Source organism: Pleurodeles waltl, chromosome 11, assembly GCF_031143425.1.
Source record: "Pleurodeles waltl isolate 20211129_DDA chromosome 11, aPleWal1.hap1.20221129, whole genome shotgun sequence".
In the NCBI taxonomy this organism is placed as follows: Eukaryota; Metazoa; Chordata; class Amphibia; order Caudata; family Salamandridae; genus Pleurodeles; species Pleurodeles waltl.
The window spans coordinates 929,388,112-929,409,521 of NC_090450.1; the positions used below are offsets into that span (position 1 = coordinate 929,388,112).

General features: G+C 50.0%; 1 protein-coding gene across 1 annotated transcript in view; it reads left to right on the forward strand.

Annotated features, from left to right (window-relative positions):
- Window positions 1-21,410, forward strand: part of DNAH10 (dynein axonemal heavy chain 10) — a 1,282,131-nt gene that overhangs the window by 381,480 nt on the left and 879,241 nt on the right. Inside the window, exon 18 of the mRNA XM_069215014.1 lies at window positions 20,407-20,614. Coding sequence (XP_069071115.1) covers window positions 20,407-20,614 — 208 coding nt within the window. The remainder of the gene's footprint in view (window positions 1-20,406; window positions 20,615-21,410) is intronic.

Sequence of the window (21,410 nt, forward strand, 5' to 3'; positions counted from 1 at the left end):
GAACAGTCTGTGAGGTGTGAGGTAGGTTCTGTGCAAATAATTATACTGAATGTATCTTAGCCGTGTATTACGTGATATTTTCTGGGGGTAGGCCAGTGTTCTCCTCCATTCTGAGTCAGTCAGTTCCCGCCCAATTGTTCCCTCCCACCTTCCTCTCAGCGACCGTAGTGGATCCAAGGCTGCCCCAACTTGGGCCCGATATATTTTAGTGATCAGATGTGATTCCTCTCCTAATGTCAACAGCGAATGCAGGACCTCGTGTGTAGTAGGCTCCGCGTTCACTGTGCCCCAGTGGGTCTTAAGAGTATGTATTAACCTCCCATAAAGCAGGAACTGCCCCCCGGGAACCCCTTTTTCCATTAATTCAGCAAATCCCCTCAGCACTCCCTCCTTGAAGAGTCCTCCCACTAATTCTATTCCAGTTGACAGCCAGGGGCCAAGTCCGGTGTTTCCCGGCCCTCTCCCCCTGGGTTCTATGGCAAGCACCGCCAGTGGTAAAGCTGGGGAGTATGGGGGGCCCACTCCCACTCTCTTCATGCATCTTTTCCAGCATGCCAGCGCCACTTTTATCATTATATTGTTCCCAGGGGGGGGTTATCTTTCTGTTTGTCATGCATGTCGCAATCCACGCCGGGTCTATTGTTCCTTGGGCTGTGTATAAATCAAGTTGGCCCTGGCCCACAAGCCAGCCGGATATCCACTGTAATTGGGATGCCAAATAGTATGCTTCAAAGTCGGGGGCTCCCAGGCCACCCGCATTGGGTGGTCTGCAGATAGTTGTAAGTGTAGTTCGTCTGCGCCCATTGTCCCATATTAGTTCTCTGAGTATTGCATTCAGGTCGCAAAACCATGCTCGGGGTATTAGTAGTGGTAAGTTGGCAAAGTAGTAGAGAAGTCGGGGGAGCATGATCATCTTTGAGAGCGCCACCCTGGCCATCACCGACAGCTTCAGAGAGCGCCAAAATTCTACCGAGGGTCTCAGGGACCGGAGCGCATTACCAAGGTTGCCCTCTCTTAAGTCTCCCACGTCATGATAGATCTGGATCCCCAGGTATCTAAATGTCCGTGGGGCCCATTTCAGGTCTGTTGGGCATGTTGCAGGACAACTATATCCGGGCACCAGGGGGAACACATATGTTTTATTACGATTAAGTCGTAATCCTGACACTACTCCAAACTCCTCCAGGGCGGACAGGGCCCAGGGGAGGCCACTCGCCCCATCTCTAAGATAGATCAAGATGTCATCTGCATATAGCGATATAATGTGGTCAGTTGGTCCCCATTGAATCCCTCTGTCAGCTCCCTCCCCTCGTACCCAGGCCGCTAGGGGCTCCATCGCCAGAGCGAACAACAATGGGGATAGGGGGCACCCCTGTCTGGTTCCTCGATGTACTGGGTAGGCACCAGAGATTGTCCTACCTGTCTTGACCCTTGCCAGCGGGGATAAGTATAACAGGTCCACCCATTCGACCCAGCCCTCTCCCAGACCCATCTTTAGCATTGTCGCCCTCAGGTAGTCCCACCTAATTGAGTCAAAGGCCTTTTCAAAGTCCACTGCTAGCAGGGTCCCAGTTGGCGGCTTCGATTCACTAGGCATATGTATGATAGAGAAAATACGCCTAAGGTTTAGGGAGGTGCTGCGACCAGGTATGAAACCGTTCTGATCAGGATGTATCAGGGTGGGCATAAGGGGCAACAGCTGGTTGGCCAGGATCTTACTGAGGATCTTAAAGTCGCTATTTAGCATTGATAGCGGGCGATAGTCTGTCACTGATGCCTCCTTGCTATTTGTTTTAGGAAGTGGCACTACTAATGCCTCACGCAATGTGCGTGGGAGTTCTCTGTTCTTTGCCGATTCCGTATACATTTCTATCAGTCTGGGGACCAGTAAGGTTTTATATTTTATATAAAAGTCCATAGGAAGACCATCTGTACCCGGGGTCTTCCCAGGGGCCAATTGTGTATTTGCCTCAACCGTCTTATCCGCAGTCACTGGGCCCCCCAGGCCGACCCTGCCCTCCGGGCTCAATACTGGTAAAGGTATCCGAGCTAGGAAGTTGTCAAGGGTCCCCCTCTCCATGTCTGTGGGCCTCCTATATAGGTGTGTATAGTAATCTCTAAATGCGTCGTTAATGGATTCTGGACTAAGTCTGCGTGTTCCTCCCCGTCTAATACACTTGTAATAGGGTCACTATCTCTGTTCGGGCGCACCAACCATGCCAATAGTCTACCAGACCTTCCCTCCTCTGACTGTATGGATGCCAAGTGTCTTTGCATATTATGGCATCTAAGTCGCTCTTCAGCCTGGGAGTACTCTCTACGTGCACAATCGTACTCTTCATCCACTTGCCCTGCAGAGCCCTGTCTCAACTCCCCCTCGTGTATGACTCTCTCCAGCGCGTTTAATTCTCTCTCGAGCGCACGTTTTATCCCCACTGACTGACCAAGACAGTGACCCCGCGTCCCTACTTTGAGTGTCTCCCACTCTATGCCTCTGGAGGAAGTGGATCCCTGGTTAGTTTCTATAAGTTCTGTTAGGTAGCTGAATTCCTCCCTATATGCCTGATCTTCAAGCGCTGTCGGGAGCATTCTCCATACCGCTATGGGGGGTCTGTCCTGTGACGCTCTCCACGTCAGTAATAGAGGGTTCTGATGGATACAACTACCTGTGGATTCCTCACCTAATGAATACTCCCATGGCGCCAGCATTCGACGGAAATCTTCTTCCTAGTCTCTGCACGTCGACGAGGACGTCACTCTAGCCCACGCGACGCCGTCTGACGTCATACAGGCAATAAGAGGTCCTCGACGACGTGCCGACGTCAGTTCCCTTTTTTCCGTGCATTCGAAACGGTTATCTTCGAGGGAGCAACTGTTACTTTCGTGGTTACAGTGTATTTTTTGCTGCGTAGTCCTTCGCTGCAGTAATAATGTCGCAGAGAAAGTCGGGTTTTAAGCCTTGTCGTGAGTGTGGGGGCAAGATGTCAGTTACGGATCCTCACTCCGACTGTCTTTGGTGTTTAAGCTCCGACCACGACGTCTCGACTTGCGATTCATGCCAGCACATGAATCCAAAGGCCCTCAAGGAACGTGAGGCGAAGTTGTTTATGGCGAAGTCGAAGAAAGAAAAACATCATAAGAAGTCTTCTTCGCCAAGGCATCGGCGTCATCGAGACTCCCGGCGCCGTAGAGAATCACGGCGCCATTCGAGCAAGGAGACTCGTTCCAGGTCTTCGGATCGGCGCCGGAGGACTTGGGAGGTCAGTCCCACGGTCACGCCGCATCCATCGACGCCGTTGCCCTCTCCGGCGTCACCGACTTCACCTGGACAGGCGTCGGTGATTGAAGTGGTGCAGCCTCTGGTGTTGTCCCCGGCGTCGCAGACGTCGAGGCCGGCGTCGGGGTCGCCTTCGATACAGGCACCCCAGTATCCGGCTTTTCCCACCCCTGGAGCCGATAGTACCGCATTCCTAAATGCGATGTATACCATCTTCCAACAGATGGCTCCAGGGGGTGCTCCGGCTGGCCCTTTGGCCTTTTCATTGGGTGATCCTGCGCCTCTACGGCCGGCACCCTTTATGCCCTTTCTCCCTTTTGGGAACGTGGACTCGGCGCCGGTGGCCGCTCCGGTGGCTTCGGAGGGATTGGCCCCGGAGATTTCCATCCCGTCGACGTCGGGATTTCGTCCTGTGACTCCGGTGGGTCCATCCGCTCCGAGTGCTCTTTCATCGGCGCCGAAGTTACCTGTGGCGCCGGACGCGGCGTCGGTGGCTTCTGAAGATCGGCGCCGATCTTCGGCGGAGGCGGAGGCATTGTCGACTCCGCGTATCGAGCAGAGGCTTCATTCGAGGAGACGTGCTCTCCGTTTATTAGAGGAGCAGGAGTACCAACGAGTCCTGGAAGAAGGAGAACTAGAGGACTTGGTTGATGGACTGCATGGTCTAGATACAGCCAGTGGGCTGGACACTTCCCCAGAGTGGGATCTTTCGTCTCCAGGGGAATACACGGAGGAGGCTGCTTCCTTTCACGCAGTGGTACGGAAGGCAGCTAGTTTTCTGGACCTGCCTTTGCCGGTGGCAGAGACAAAACAGAACCTTCTGACAGAGGTGCTTCATCCGGCCTCAGCTGCGGCAGAGCCTCTATTGCCCTTTAATGACGCTTTGCTGGATCCGGTGCTAGAGGTGTGGAAGAGACCAGTATCTTCCCCAGCGGTTCATAGAGCCGTAGCCAGGAGGTATCGAGCTGCACCAACTGACCCTGGCTTTCTTTCTAGGCACCCTACACCGGAGAGCTTGGTGGTGCAGGCCTCCTGTTCATCCAAATCAGCGCCTGGTTCTTTCCCGACGGTGCCTGGGGACAGAGACTCGAAGAAACTGGATGCGCAGTCCAAGAAAATCTTTTCGTCCTGCAGTCTGGCGTTGAAGGCCACCAACGCAACTTGTATCCTGGGGAGATATGTTCATGCTCTTATGGATGACATTTCCTCATCATTTACGGAGCTTCCCCAGGGTCTTTTGGATGTTGTTTCAGATGCCCAGGCTGCTGCGACCCAGATTATTCAGGCTGGGCTGGATACGACCGACTCGGTGGCCAGAGCAATGGGCACGACTGTGGTGGCAAGGACACAGGCCTGGCTCCGTAATTCGGGGTTTTCTGCAGATGTGCAGTCAACCCTATTGGATCTCCCTTTTGATGGGGACAAGCTGTTTGGCGCCAAGGCAGATTCGGCCTTGGAACGTTTTAAGGAGAGCAGGGCCACAGCCAAATCGCTAGGACTCCAAGCTCCTTCTTCCTCTGCCTCTTCCAGGATTTTCAGGAGGTTTCAGGGATTTGGGCGTGGCTCTTCCTCCTCTTCCTTTCGGGGGAGATTCCAGCAACCTGCCTCTTCCCATCCCTATAGATCTTTTAGAGGGAGAGGGAGGGCCCGCACCAGAGGAGCCTCTCAGCAGCACTCTGCCTCTTCCTCGTCCTCTGGAGGGGTGCAGCAGGGAAAGCAGCCTTAGGCTTCCACCATTTCCCACTCACTCCTCTCCTGTAGGGGGAAGATTACAGCATTTTCTCCGCAAGTGGAAGACTATTACAACGGACACTTGGGTTCTCAGTATTGTGGGAAAAGGCTACACCCTTCCCTTTCGGGAGTTCCCGCCCCTCATCCCGCCCCGCCCATCTTATTGTTCAGAAGAACACCTCCTGTTGCTAGAACAGGAGGTACAAGTCCTCCTTTCAAAGGGCGCGGTAGAGTTGGTCCCAGAGCAGGAAAGGGGTTGAGGTTGTTACTCAAGGTATTTCCTGATTCCCAAGAAGGATGGTCGGTTGAGACCAATCCTGGACCTGAGGATCTTGAATTGGTTCCTCAAACAGGAAAAGTTCAAGATGCTGACCCTAGCTCAGGTGCTTTGGGCGTTGAACAAGGAAGATTGGATGGTGTCTGTCGACTTGCAGGATGCTTACTTTCATATCCCGATACTCAAGTCACACAGGAAGTATCTCCGGTTTATGGTGGGATCGCAGCACTATCAGTTTGCGGTCCTTCCGTTTGGTCTTACTTCAGCACCTCGAGTCTTCACGAAGGTGATGTCGGTGGTTGCGGCAGAGCTCAGAAGGAAGGGGATAGCAGTATTCCCTTACTTGGACGACTGGTTGATCAAAGCCAAGTCGCCGGAGCTTGTGTCGCATCATCTGCAGTCAACGACTCAGTTGTTGTTCGACCTGGGTTTTTCGGTGAACGAGCCCAAATCTCACCTGGAGCCCTCTCAGCGCCTCCTGTTCATAGGGGCAGTACTGGATACAACATTGAGTCGAGCCTTTCCTCCGCCTCAGCGGATTCAAGATATTCAGGAATTGGTTCCAATGTTTCGAAATGGAGCGGTAGTTCCAGTCCTCAAGGTCCTTCGTCTGCTCGGTCTGTTTGCCTCCTGCATTCTGTTGGTCACGCATGCTCACTGGCACATGAGGGCTCTTCAGTGGTGCCTCCGAAGGCAGTGGTCTCAACACAAAGGAGATCTAGAAGGTGCTGTCAAGATCTCCAGAGATGCTGCTGTGGACTTGAAGTGGTGGATTGCGAGCAACAATCTTTCACAAGGAAAGCCGTTCACGCAGTCGCCACCAGTGGCCACGGTCATAACGGATGCTTCCACTCTAGGGTGGGGAGCTCATCTGGGGGATCTGGAGATCAAAGGCCTTTGGTCTCCAGAGGAGCAGATGTTTCATATCAATCTGTTAGAGTTACGGGCTGTACGTCTGGCTCTCAAGGCCTTCCTCCCTTCCCTTCGTGGTCAGTCGGTACAGGTCCTGACGGACAATACTACCACGATGTGGTACATAAACAAACAGGGAGGAGTAGGGTCGTACCTTCTCTGCAGAGAAGCTCTTCGACTATGGTCCTGGGCAAAGGACCATCAGATTTGCTTGGTAGCAAATCATCTGGCCGGGGTCTTGAATGTATGTGCGGACGGTCTCAGTCGCCAATTCTCGGCGGACCACGAGTGGCGTCTCCATCCAGATCAAGCCTGTTTGATCTTCCAAAGGTGGGGGTTTCCTCGGGTAGATCTGTTTGCCACTCTGGAGAACGCGCATTGTCCGTTATTCTGCAGCCTCCAGTATCCGATGCAGGGAGCGTTAGGGGACGCGTTTCAAATAACCTGGTGCGGCCAGTTGCTTTACGCGTTTCCTCCCATACCCTTGATTCCTCGAGTATTGAGGAAGATTCGCCAAGACCGGGCGCTAGTCATCTTAATAGCTCCGGATTGGCCAAGGAGGGTGTGGTACTCCGACCTTCTCCAACTCTCAATGTGCCCTCCGCTCCGTCTCCCTTTCAGGGCAGACCTCCTCTCGCAGTCGCAGGGGCAGGTTTTACACCCCAACCTCCAGAGTCTGCACCTACATGCCTGGAGATTGAACGGGGCAACCTGAGTTCCTTCTCTCTCCCGCCTGATGTAGTGGATGTTATATTAGCAGCCAGGCGACACTCCACTAAATCTATCTACGCTAATAGGTGGTCTAAATTTGTTGCGTGGTGTGGAGAGAGGCAGATTGATCCCTTACATGCTCATCTATCGGACGTTTTGTCTTTTGCTCTCTCTCTAGCGCAGAAAGGTTGTGCAGTGGCTACCATTAAGGGTTATTTGTCGGCCTTGTCAGCCTTCATTTGTCTTCCAGACCAACCATCGTTATTTAAATCCCCTATTGTTATCAGATTCTTGAAAGGTCTTCTAAATAAATATCCTCCAAAACCATTTGTTATGCCGCAATGGGATTTGTCCTTGGTCCTGACTTTCCTTATGGGGTCCCCTTTTGAGCCTATGCATTCTTGCCCCTTAAGGTATTTGGTTATAAAAACAGTTTTCCTGGTAGCTATAACATCTGCAAGGAGAGTGAGTGAGTTGCAGGCCTTATCGGTAAAGCCCCCTTATACAACTTTTTATGGGGATAAGGTGGTGTTAAGGACCAAAGCTGCTTTCCTCCCGAAGGTTGTTTCACCCTTCCATTTGGCTCAGACAATTACTTTGTCCACGTTCTATCCTCCGCCTCATCCTTCTAAAGAGGAAGAAAGACTGCACCGTCTGGACCCAAAGAGGGCGTTGAGCTTCTTTATTGATAGAACAAAGGATTTCAGGCTGGAGGATCAGCTGTTCATCGGGTACGTGGGCAAGAGGAGAGGAAAGGCAGTCCACAAGAGAACACTCTCCAGGTGGGTGGTTCTTTGCATTAAAATCTGTTACTCTTTGGCAAAGAAGGACCCTCCTGAGGGCATTAGAGCTCATTCCACCAGAGCTAAGTCGGCCACTTCGGCCTTGGCCAGGGGTGTTCCTGTGGTTGACATCTGCAAGGCCGCAACTTGGTCGTCCCTTCACACTTTTGCAAAACATTACTGTTTGGACTCTGAGGTCAGAAGGGACGGCCATTTGCACGGGCAGTGCTGCAGGGTTTCTTGGTTTGACCATTTAGGCACCCGCCACCGGGCGTGGTACTGCTTTGGGACTCTATTCATTAGGTGAGGAATCCACAGGTAGTTGTATCCATCAGAAGAACGAGTTACTTACCTTCGGTAACGACTTTTCTGGTGGATACATTAGCTACCTGTGGATTCCTCACGGTCCCACCCGCCTCCCCGTTGCCTTTCTGGTCTTACCAAGTAATCCTTGAGTGCGCTCCTCTTGGTCTTCAAGGTTGCAATAGACGTTGTATATATGGATACGTGTGTATATTATCTGTATATATATATATATATGTATATATCTTTGTGTACATACATGATTTGCATATATTTGTTCGTTATATTAAATTTACAGCTATTCATTGCAATATTGTGTATTTTACAAGGTTATGGGATGTTGCCTTGCTCTTTCATTGCATTGGGTGGTTGTTCTCATGCACATAAAAAATGTTGGTACTGACGTCGGCACGTCGTCGAGGACCTCTTATTGCCTGTATGAAGTCAGACGGCGTCGTGTGGGCTAGAGTGACGTCCTCGTCGACGTGCAGAGACTAGGAAGAAGATTTCCGTCGAATGCTGGCGCCATGGGAGTATTCATTAGGTGAGGAATCCACAGGTAGCTAATGTATCCACCAGAAAAGTCGTTACCGAAGGTAAGTAACTCGTTCTTATGGTCTGATATTGTGCGGGCAAGGTATTCAGCATGGGTCACTCTACGAGCCAGTCCCGCAGTGCAAACTATCCTATAGATTCTGATATGCACCTGGTGAAGACCCGAATAAAACGAATAGTCCCTGGTCTCTGGGTGTTGTAACCGCCAAGCATCCACTAGCCCCCAGGCGTCTAGCCACCCAACTAAATTTTTTGCTGTTTTGGTTGATGTTGCTCCCTGCAGTGGGGGGGTAGATCTATCTAGGTCAGTGTCGAGCACTGCGTTGAAGTCTCCACCTATTAGTACTTCCCCTATGTGTTGACGAGTAAGGTGCCTAGACAGGTTCTTCATAAATGTTGTTTGGTCCTGGTTGGGGGCGTATATACAACTCAGGATCAACTGGAGCCCCTATAAACTCCCTTCTAATATGACAAACCTTCCCTCATTGTCAATGTTGGAGGAATCAATCGTGAAGGGGACCCCCGCCCTAATCCAAATCAGGACTCCCCTTGCGTAAGCTGAGTATTCTGTGGCAAACACCTGCCCCCTCCACCTCCGCCTCAGTTTCTCTCCCTCTCCGAATGCGAGGTGGGTTTCCTGTAGCATAGCTATCTGCACCCCTCTCCTTTTTAGGAAGGAAAGGATTCTATGTCTCTTAGCAGGAGTACCCATCCCCCTGACATTCCAAGTTATGATATTATAGTTCGCCATCCTATTCTCAAGGCCTGATATATGAAGGGCCGGCACGCCCCAGGCCCCGACCGATTCCCCCACAAGTTTGTACCTTCCTCATGCTCGTACCATTTCGCACGTGTAGCCGATATAACTAGTAACTGCAAACCCCAACTCCCCATCCCCAGGGCACCTTCGGAACTGTAGGCTGCCCAGTAAGTTCTGCAACACTGCAAATTATTCAAACACATCACTACAATACTCACCAGTCAGGACTGACAGGCAAGAGTCAGGTCCGGGGGAGCGGCCAGGTCTGGAGGGGCCACTTCGCTTCTTATCTTGACTCGCCTTTCAGTGCTGGTGCGGGGACGTTCTATGCAAGTTCATCAGCGGTCTGCGGGGTCACTCTTGGCGCGTAGGTCGAGTCCCCAGAGCCGTCGGGCGAGGACACAACCGTATCGTCCGATTCTTCTTCAGAGTTCTCCCGGGGCGGCGATTCTCCACCCACCTTGGCCGCCGCCTCCAGGGCCTCCCTCTTGCCAGTTTCCCTCTGTGTCCGCGTTGGTGTTAGTCTCTGGCGGTCTCTGAGTCTTTTCCCCTTCGGGGCCCGCCGGGTCCCGCGGCTTTCTGGTGCCGGTCGTGTCGGCCGTATCCCCGACCTTTCGAGCCATTCCCATGCCTCCTCTGGAGCTTGGAAAAACGTGGTCTTCCCCTCCGCAATCACCCGTAATCTTGCTGGGTAGAGCAGCGAGTACTGTATCCCCTCTTCTCGCAAGGCTCTTTTAACAGCTAGGAAGGAGGCGCGCTTGTTTTGGACCTCCAAGGTGAAGTCAGGGAACAATGTCGCTTCACCATTGGCTACTTTAAACGGGCCCGTTTCCCTGGCTTTCTGTAAAAGGATGTCTCTGTCCCTGTAGTGCAGGAGTCTAGCTATTACTGCTCTCGGTGGCCTGCCAGGAGCCAGCGGTCTAGCCGGTACCCGGTGTGCTCGCTCCAGTGAGTAGAAGGGGGTCAGACATCCTGGTGCGACAACTGTGCCTAGCCATTTCTCCAGAAACTACACCATATTTGGCCCCTCGGCCCCTTCAGGGAGGCCCACCACGCGTATGTTATTCCTTCTGTTTCTGCCCTCTGCGTCTTCAGCTCGCTGTTCAAGCTTCGCCACTCTGCCGACCAATGAAGTCACCTCCGCTGATACATCATCGTGTTTTGGGACTATTTCCGCTAGCGTTGCCTCCGCTTCTTTTACTCTGTCAGCCAGTTTGTGATGATCAGCTCTCAGGAGGCCCACCTCTATCGCCACCTGATTGATGTCGCGCTGTAATGTGGATTTGGTGTCCTCAATGGCACCCAGTATTTTGTCAAGAGTGTCTTGCATTTTGCTTTGCGACTGGCTTTGCGTGGTCTGATCATTTTCCCCCAGTGGTGCATGTGCCGGGGTGTCCATGGTCTTGCTCTTATGCTTGCCCTTGGGGGGCATTTGCCAGGCAGGTAGGGGCGACTCGATGAGGCTAGCGCCCAGTGCGCTTAGGCCCAGATCCACCAGTGGTCCCCCGCGAACCGAGCGATCTCGAGTGCGTCGTGCTCAGTCCCCCGGTCGCGCAATTTCTACTCAATAAGCAGGAAACCAGTTTTGGGCTAAAACGGGGCTGACATGCGTTTGTAGATTTGCGTTGTTGTGCGTATAAATGATTGGTTCAGCAAGGTCTTCCGGTCAGGACCAGTCTGGTCAGCCAAAGGGGGCTCTGCAGCCGGCAACACGGGCACCCGACCCCCAACTCTGGAAGTTGACAGTAGGTTGTGCAAGGCGCTTCCCCGTTGTCTCGCCCCACAAAAGACTACCAGTGCTCAACTTAGGGCGCCCCGAGCGTAGCAGGTCCCGTCGTCGGCATCCAGGGGCTCCCAGGCAGCAGACCCCAGGGCTCCGGCCATGCGTTCCCCAGGGAGGCACTCCCAAAGTGGACTCCTTACCGGGCAGCTCCGGGGGGCCCCCCGCCTCCGTGTCTCACTGTCCTGCGTGGTCTCTCAGCCAGGGGGCATCAGGCTCCGCCTCCCGAGCAGAAGGCCGATCCGACGCCGGCAGATGCCCCCAGCAGACGCTCCAGGCCGCACCTCCCCCTCAGGGTGGGCCCGCTTTCAGGGCCAGCGCCGGGCGCCGTGCCCCGCTCCGTCCGGGGCCGCGGCCGCAACTCAGCGGCGAACCACGTGGGCCCAGGCCCGCACCAGGGTGCACAAGTCTGTCAAAGGCCGCCCCCAGGGCCGCGGTCGCACCCAAGTCGCTCCGCCTGTGTCGGCCGCTCTCCTACTGCTCTCCAACTCGGGGAGCCCCCCGGCACAGCGCGCCATGGCCCCGCCCGCCGGCCGGGCCGCGGCCTCCTCACAGCCCCGAACAGCCCGAATCGCTCGGGGCCCGCTCCGGGGGGGCAAGACCGCACCCCTGCGGTCCCCCCGTCCACAGCAGTCGCCGCACTCCGCTCCGAACACCGGACCGCCCGCCTCAGCGCATCAAGGCACTGTTGCAAAGTCGGCCCCTCCGGAGCCGATCCGTCAAGCGTGCGCCATGCTCGGCTCCGTGGCCACGCCCCCCCTTCTTACTTTACTTAAGGGAACTCTATTTTGAGGAGAATTCACCATGTCTGATAAAGAGAAGAAAAGCCTTTTCAGAGCCTGTAAGACTTGTAGGAAGAAAAGGCTTCACTTTGAGGACCCACACAAGGACTGTATTTATTGCCTCTACCCTGAGCATGTGGCCAAAGACTGCAAAGTTTGCAGGACCTCTTCTAACGAAATCCTCAAAGACAGGGAGGGTAGGCTCCTAATTTGGCTCCAGAAGTTGAAGTACAGATATAATCCAGTGTCTGGTTCTGACAGTGAGAAATCTACAGCTTCCTCCAGAAAACTACAGAAAAGAGGCAGATCTCCTCAAGTCCACTCAGAAAATCTTCCAAAAAAGGCTCACAAAAAGACCAAACAGGTGTCCTGTAAAGCTGGAAGTCCTTCCAGTTCTCTTCACAGGAATTCTGTTACTTCTAAAAGACACTCTAAAGAAAGATCTCTCTCCTCAGAGCACAGCAGCAAAAGAGCCTTTTCTGAGCCTCCAACGCCACCTCCTGTGGTGAAACATGTCTTTAAGAGGCCACCCGAAAAATATACAACGACGACACTGTCGACGACATCGTCAACAAGAACACCGTCGACGGCAGTGTCTAAAGGTGTCTTTACAGCTTTGTCGTTGACTACTACAACTTCTACAGTCTCTACGGCGGTGTCTTCCTCATTGACGATCGTCTTGATGACGTCCTCGTCGACGGCGTTTACGGTTGCCTCCCCATCGCCTCTCCTTCATCAATGCTACCACCGGTGAGACCATTGATGTTGACTCTGCCGTCGGTTTCCTCGTCAACGAGAATTTCTCCAGGGATGTCTCCGGCGCTCCCATCGACGATGCCGTCAACAATACTGATACCATCGACGATGCCATCGGTGATGCCGACGACGTTGCCAGCTACGTTCCCGTCGACAATGCCATCTGTGTTGCTGTTGACGATGCCGTCGACGGGAAGTCTGATTTCCTTTCGCCATTGGTGACATCTCCAACTAGGGTTTCAGCCTTGGTACCTACACATTTACTGGAACAAGAGGACTCAGATGATGAGGGACCTTTTGGGGTTGCTCATAGCCCATCAGAACTACATGTCAAGTGCCAGGATCTAGAGGAAGACACCCAGCATGATCTGCACTCTTTTTACCCGCAGGCACACCAGTATCCCTATCAGGAGCAGATGGTTTCCTTGCCAAGATCACTCATAGCTGATCTGCAACTCATGTTGGATGACTACAGAAGGTGGTTTCCACCAGCTGGCTTGGAAGTTCAGCAGCCTTCTGTTGCACCCTCTGTGCCTTCTACTCCGGTCCATCCAGGGGATCAGCCATTACATGTACCGCCACAGACACCAATTTCCATCCCTACGCAGGATTTGTCCTCTTCTGAAGATGATGACAGAGAGGAGGGAGAATTACCGGATGCAATAACAGAGGGGGATGATTATCAAATTCCTACTCCGTCCTCGCCCTCTCTGGTTCCTGTGGATTCCCCTCCTGGTGACATTGGTGGTTTCCACAGCTTGCTTGAAAGAGCTGCGAAAAGGTTTGAGTTGCTTATGCCCACGAAGCAGATGGACTGCTTTTTGTATGATTTTAAGGAACCATTTCAAAAGAGTGTAAAATCTATGCCGATTGTAGACTACATCTGGAATGAGGGCATTAAAGTGAAGAAGAACCCGGCCACAGTTACTCCGGTTCTACCTCGCCTTGACAAAAAGTATAAGGCGCTTGAAGACTCTCCGGCCTGCCTCACGGGCCATCCCAGACCTGACTCAGTTATTGCCCAGGGGGCACAGCGCAGATCTAGGAACCTTTCAGCACCAATCGCCCCACCGGACAAGGAGGGTAGGAGGTTAGATAATATAGGAAAACGCTTCTCTTTAATGGCTTCGCTTATTATAAGGGCTTCTAACTCTCTGGCTATCATAGGCAGATATGATAGACAGCTATGGGCTGACATTGCGCCCTATTTGGATCAACTGCCAGAAGACTCTAAATTAGAAGCCAGGAAAGTCTTGCAAGAAGGAGAGAGGTATTTTGCTGAAATCATAGACTGTGCTATGGACATCGCCACTATGGCTTTCCGTCATATGTCAGGTTCTGCGGTTCTCAGAAGGCAGGGTTGGCTTTGAGCGACTTTGTTTAGACCCAAAGTCCAAAACAAAATTCTTGACCTCCCTTTTGATGGTGAAGCCCTGTTCGGGAAGCGCATTGATGATGCGCTTCAGTCAATCAAGACAGACACTGACACGGCCAGGTCCCTTGGCACCCTGCAGTTTAAAAGACAGCCTTTACGAGGATCTAGAGGCCTAGGCTACTCATCATACAGACTAGGTTTTCAGAAGTTTAGATACCCCTCTGTATCTGTGGCATCCCATTCCTTTCGCCCTCAGTTTCAACAGAGAACGCCTACTCAGGCAGCTTATTCAAGAGCTTCCCAGAGAAGAAAAGCCGGAAGACAACCAAAAGATACAGGCCGTAGACAATGACTTGCTATCGTCTCTGGCTACGAACCTTCCCTTGGGCTCAAGACTAGGGGGAAGGATTTCCCTCTACTTTCACAATTTGCGGAAGATAACATCAGACCAATGGGTCCTAAATCTCATTCAGTTTGGCCATACCCTGGAGTTCCTGCAGTACCCTCCTAAGAAGCCTGCCCTTCCTCGAAAGGTGAAGCACTTGCATCTGCTCAAGCAGGAGGTCGAGTCCATGCTTCTCAAGGGAGCTATAGAAAGGGTTCTACATCAGGAGAGAGGAAAGGGTTACTACTCCCGATTCTTCCTAGTTCAAAAGAAGCAGAAAAGTTGGCGTCCGATTCTAGACCTCAGGGATCTCAACACTTATCTCAAAAAGCAATCATACCGTATAATCACCCTATCAGACATTCTGGGGGTCATTCCAACCCTGGCGGTCAATGACCGCCGGGTTGGAGGACCGCGGGAGCACCGCCGACAGGCCGGCGGTGCTCCCAAGGGCATTCCGACCGCGGCGGTAAAGCCGCGGTCGGACCGGCAACACTGGCGGTCTCCCGCCAGTGTACCGCCGTCCTTTGGAATCCTCCAAGGCGGCGCAGCTAGCTGCGCCGCCGAGGGGATTCCGACCCCCCCTACCGCCATCCAGTTCCCGGCGGTCCGCCCGCCGGGAACCGGATGGCGGTAGGGGGGGTCGCGGGCCCCTGGGGGCCCCTGCAGTGCCCATGCCACTGGCATGGGCACTGCAGGGGCCCCCGTAAGAGGGCCCCTACAAGTATTTCACTGTCTGCTTGGCAGACAGTGAAATACGCGACGGGTGCAACAGCACCCGTCGCACCTTCCCACTCCGCCGGCTCGATTACGAGCCGGCATCCTCGTGGGAAGGGAGTTTTTCCCTGGGCTGGCGGGCGGTCTTTTGGCGACTGCCCGCCAGCCCAGGGAAAAACTTAGAATACCCTCTGCGGTCTTTCGACCGCGGAGCGGTATTTCGGAGGGGAGAACTCTGGCGGGCGGCCTCCGCCGCCCGTCAGGGTCAGAATGACCCCCTCTGTCCCTTCTAAATTCGGGGGATTACATGGCCACCCTCGATTTGCAGGACGCATACTTCCATATCCCTATTCATCCCTCCCACAGAAGGTATCTCAGATTTGCAGTAGCCGGAGACCATTTCCAGTTCGAAGTCTTGCCCTTCGGCCTGAAATCGGCCCCCAGGATCTTCACCAAATGCTTGGCTCCAGTGGCAGCTTTCCTCAGAATGCAGAACCATCAAGTTTTCCCGCATCTGGACGATTGGCTGGTCAAAGCCAGATCCAGATCTCAGGCGCAGAAGTCCACGAGAGCTTGTATCGAGCTGTTCACGAGCCTGGGCCTAACAGTCAATTGCGAAAATTCAGCATTCCACCCCTTAAAGAGGAGAACTTTTTTGGGGCAGTACTGGACACTTCCACCAACAATGCAGCCCCTACAGAAGACAGACGGAGAAAGCTTGTATCTCTCGCAAGCCGTTTACAAAAAAGAAAGTACTTTTCAGTTTGCCTCTACAAGTTTCTGTTAGGGATGATGTCCTCCTGCATTCCTCTGGTGCCTTTCTGTTGTCTAAAATTGAGGCCCCTACAGCAGCAGTTAGATCTTCAATGGACACAATCTCTGGGGTCTTTTGACGATATCATCAGCATAACAAAGCCCATGATACCATCTCTAGCTTTGTGGACTCAGGAGTCTCACTGAGCGAAGGGGATTTCTTTTCTTCCCCAACAAGCACCTAGGGTGATAACTACGGACGCTTCTCTCGAGGGATGGGGTGCCTTCCTCCAACACCTACAAGTCAGGGGGCAAATGGAAGCCACATCAGAAGGTCTTTCACATCAATTACCTCGAATTGAAAGCTGTTCAACTGGCTCTTTGAGCTTTTCTCCCAAAAATAAGAGATTACTCAGTTCTCATACGGACGGACAACACAACAACAGTGCATTATATCAACAAGCAGGGAGGAATCAGGTCTCTGCTGTTATTGAGAGAATCTCAGAGCATTTGGGAATGGTCTATCAGACACAAAGTAAACCTTCGAGCGGAACATGTCCCAGGCGTACAGAACATCATTGCGGATTCCCTAAGCAGGTCACGGTCGTCAAACCACGAATGGGTATTGGACCAAGGAGTCTTGAATCAAGTCTTCGCCCAATGGGGGAAACCGAGTCTGGATCTCTTCGCAACCCCGCAGAATGCAAAATGCAATTTCTTCGCAAGTCGGGATAAATATCGGGGCTCTTGGGGGAATGCGTTTTCCATAGCATGGTCAGGAATGTATGCTTACGCTTTTCCTCCCATTCCCCTGATTCCAAGAGTTCTGGCGAAGATCAAGATCGAACGTTGCAAGCTCCTTTTGATTGCTCCGGCATGGCCTAGTCAGTTTTGGTATACGGAACTCCTTCACCTCTCGCAGAGCCGCAGCATCCCTCTACCAGTTATGCCCTCCCTGCTTACGATGAACGAGGGCCAAGTTCTCCACCCGGATCCGGCTTCACTTCGCTTGACAGCCTGGCTCCTGAACACCATGAGTTTGCGCATCTAGATATACCTTCGGATTGCAGAGCCATCCTTACCAGGGCTGCAGCTGAGAGTAACAGCAAATGTTATCGTTTGAAGTGAAGGAGATTTTGCTCTTGGTGTGCTCAGGTTCAAGTGCATCCCTTTTCTTCATCACCGCATCAGATACTACCTTATTTTCTACTCCTGGCCAGATCGGGTTTGGCTATTTCTTCGTTTAAGGTCCACCTAGCAGCGATTTCCCGTTATAGGCGTACGGAGAACGTGCCTCCTCTGTGGTCGGCGAGAGTCATAAAACTGTTTCTTAAGGGTCTATTCAGGTCCTTTCCTCCGGTACGGCCTCCACCTCCATCATGGCACCTTAATTTAGTCTTGTCTCAGTTAATGAAACCACTGTTTGAGCCAATCCACAAAGCAGACATGAAGTTCCTATCCTGGAAAGTCTCTCTACTTCTCGCTCTCACCTAAGCTAGAAGAGTAAGCGAAATACAGACATTCACTATCCAGGATCCTTTCTTACAATTCAAAAAGGATAGAGTAATTTTGCAAAGAAATCCAAAATTCATACCTAAGGTCCCGTTGGATTTTCATATAAACCAACCGGTGATACTGAAAACATACTTTCCTAATCCATCAACGCCAGCAGTTGGATGTTCAGTGGTGCCTGAAGTTTTATCTGGACAGAACTAAACAGTTTAGGCAATCTAACCAACTTTTCGTGGCTTTCAGTGCTCCGCTTAAGGGACGAGCATTATCTAAACAGGGAATTGCGAGGTGGATAGCCCCTGCTATTAACTATTGTCATAGAGCGGCAGGAAAACCTTTTCAGAATCCAGCGCATGCACATTCTACAAGGAAAATGGCTGCATCCATGGCACTTTTTGCAGGAGTGCCCATTCAGGACATCTGCAGGGCAGCCACGTGGAAGTCTGTGAATACTTTCTCAAGGCATTACTGTTTGGAGGAAACTCAGCAAGGTGATATGGCGGTAGGACAAACGGTGTTACGACATCTTTTCCAGTAACGGTGAGCTGTTGTAAATTCTTTATTCCTTTTTTTGCGCACATTGCATAGGTTTGTTTATTCCTTTACGGCTCTCATATTCCTTGTTTTACCTACTTAGGGTAACTTTCTATTATCTTATTTATTGTTTATCTAATATGCTATTCTTTCCTACAAAATCTTTTTCTTTAAAGATTTTGCTGATATATGTATGTTCCAAAATATATATATATATATATATAGACATATATATATATATATATAACAACAAGTATACATATGGATTGATGCTATACAATGTGCTTCATTACTGCTTGCTATTCTGATTCAAGCATGTGAATCTATGAAAGTTCCATTACTGGAGTAAGAAAATAAGTTACTTACCTGTAACTAGTTCTTCAGTATTAGAATCTTTCATAGATTCACATGCGACCCTCCCTCCTCCCCTCCCCCCGGCAAGCTCACCTTTTCCTGTCTTCTTCAGATACTCTTAAACATGTGCTTGAGAAAATCTGAGGGAACGGAGCTCCTCTCAGGAGGGTTCTAGAGGGAGGGGAAGCCTGATTGGCTGGGCCTTGCTTTGGTCCTTTTTACTCATAGTGATAAGGATAGGCTACTAAAGTGAAAACCTTTAGGCCTTTTTTCATTGCAGTAGCCTGTAGGTATAGCTGTTTTGATGTACCGGGGGCTCCCATCTCGACGACAGGGAAGGATTCAAGCATGTGAATCTATGAAAGATTCCAATACTGGAGAACTACAGTTACAGGTAAGTAACTTATTTTCTTCTTTAACGTTCATAGATCTGGAAGCCGTGTTTGACACCATCTTTTGTTACTTATTGAATGATTTAATGTACTTTATGTTTATTCTACAGCCAGAGTGTGATATGGTGCAAAACGTTTTAAGAGAGGTCTGACAGGGCTGTTTCTTGCCACTTATTTCATGCCACGCTCTTTGGTCTGTCACCAGATGTGCCTAAACTCAATGGCTTATCTCTTACTTTGGTATTGTTTATGGACAATGAGATCATTGTGGCCTGTACAGAAATCACTTTGCGGTCTCATCTTACTAGCTTTTAGTAACATATGGTTGAGATGTTAAATGTCATATGTTAAATATTATTGTTCCCAAAAATAAGCTCTTTACTCTGAAGTTGGAGGGGCACACCTACATGTTTTATTCTTAAACAAAGAAAGGCCAATATGTTTTAAGTTATGACTATTTTCCTTGTGCTGTAGCAAAGGTTCCATTGGCCCTAGTGAAAACAAGGAAAATTGGCCTGATTTATTACTAAAGTATAGGCCAGTGCTGAAAATCTACCTAATTTTTCATCAACAAAAGGTCTGGTGGCTGCACAAGGTTATTAAACAAAACCTGTATTGGCGTCATTACATTGCAGAGAGTTAATGTTATACTAACACTCTAACTTGATGTTCTTCTATTACTTGGTACCTCCCTCTATCTTGACCTCTGTGCTACCATTGATATCTAAACTTGGGCCCTAATTTATATGTTGTCTTATGTATACTCCATTGCAGTGGTGACAAAGTACTATCAACATAATGGTACGCCCGCCCCATGTGGATGCGGGTAAACCATACGTTTGGCTACATCGGTGACTACTGTATCACCACCATTGGCAAACCTCTGTTGGGCAACAGACTAAGGGCGGTCTGAGAAATGGCTATACATCCACCCACCCAATTAGGATGGGCAGACATATAGACTTTTTTTTTACTATCCGTCACCGCCAGGCAAACCCTGGCAGTGAGGGAGAGTAAAATGGTAATGATGCTCCCTCAGAAATGCCTCCCTTGGCGAGTGGGTTACATTATGTTTTTTGAAGATTTAAAAGAAAATCCTGTTTCGGGATTTTCTTTTTTGAAAATAAAAAAAGAAATCTGTTTTGTGCAGGGCTCAATCATGTTTACGGAGCCCTGCACTAAACAGCATATAGCACTGGCAGAGCCGCTGTGACAGCGGTTCCTGACAATGATTTATAAATGAGCACCTGCTTGGTGGTCATTTATAAAGACAGTAAGCAGACCCTCCACCAGGGGGGCAGAGTAATATACTCCGTACCCCTGGTGGAACAATAGGCTATCCTACCACATGTAAATCGTGCCCATGGTCCTCTGCCAGTAAATCAGCAGGCACTAATTTGTCCACTGAATTTTTATGGGTGAAACTCTGATTAAGCCAAGAGACTGGAGTTTACCAATCACTCTAAGTGGTGTCCTATGCCTGGAAGAAGCCAATTTCTTACCATGATTTAATCATGTAATGTCCTTTTTGACAGCATTGGACGTGTAATAGTTAAGGGAAAGTCTGACTTTAATCGATAAGATTGCATATTTTAATGATCAAACCATTGTATTTGTTCATGTTTGAAAAAGAAAATCCTTGACCTTTGAGCATGTTTCTGCTTGTTTTATTTGAGCTTGTTTTATTTTAATTCTCTCAACAACTTTACGTTTTGAGTTGCATATCAGTGATCAGAAGTATTGTATATTTACCTACAGGAGTCAAAGATTTCTTTGAGTATATTGAGCGTGAACGCGCAAAAGACATAGATATTCTGGTCCGAAAGTATGCTGCCATTGGGCCATTGCTTACCAAAATGGAAGGCTTAGTTGTACACACCAATACTGGTAGAGACCCCAAAATGGCACAATACTATGCGTATTGGGAACATAAAGTTTACAACAGCTTGACAAAGATGATCACCAAGTAAGAGCAAAGTCTATTTGATTATCTGTTTGTACTGTTAACATTTAACTGTTTTTAATTTTATTTATTCTTGACATTTATTGGCACTATTGAAACAGACATTGAAAGTTAGCTTAATTTGTGAAACAGTTTATTTTCTTCTATTTCTTTAAAACAATATGTTTGATTTCAGTGTGAAAAAAATCACTAATGTCATTTATTATTTTAAAAATGCCACCCCTCAACAAAACAGCAAAATGACTGTCCATCATTTATTTAATTGTTTTCTGTTTTCCAGTATATTTTCCCTTCTATTTAAAAAAGCAAACATGAACCAGTGAAACCATTGTTACTGTTTGTTTACATTAACTAATTATGTTTATATTTGCATGTTACTTATCTCCTCAAAACATTATATGAATTGAAACTGTATACTACATTGGGAACTTTGCTTATCATGAACAAAATAAACTAGTGTTAAAGATCTCATACAGCAGAGTGCCAAACTAAAATGGACTCTATCAATCCCTCCCTGAGGGAAATCCCCAAAACATGTGGTCTTTGTGTTATTTTATCTCACTAGTACAAGACTTCTCTTGTGATTGCTCTCCACACGTGTTTCAGCAGAATAACCACTGTAACATATGATGAGGGACTACTTATTCTTCACTTTTAGAAAAGGAAAGGACCTAGCCTCTGGAAAGCATGCTATTTCCTTTTGAATAGAAGCCTAGAGTTTTTCCATTGCTAGGTTGTGCAGTTTTTTTGCCCACCACGATTCATAAATGCAATTCTAGCAAAATGTTTGAGTTTCCAG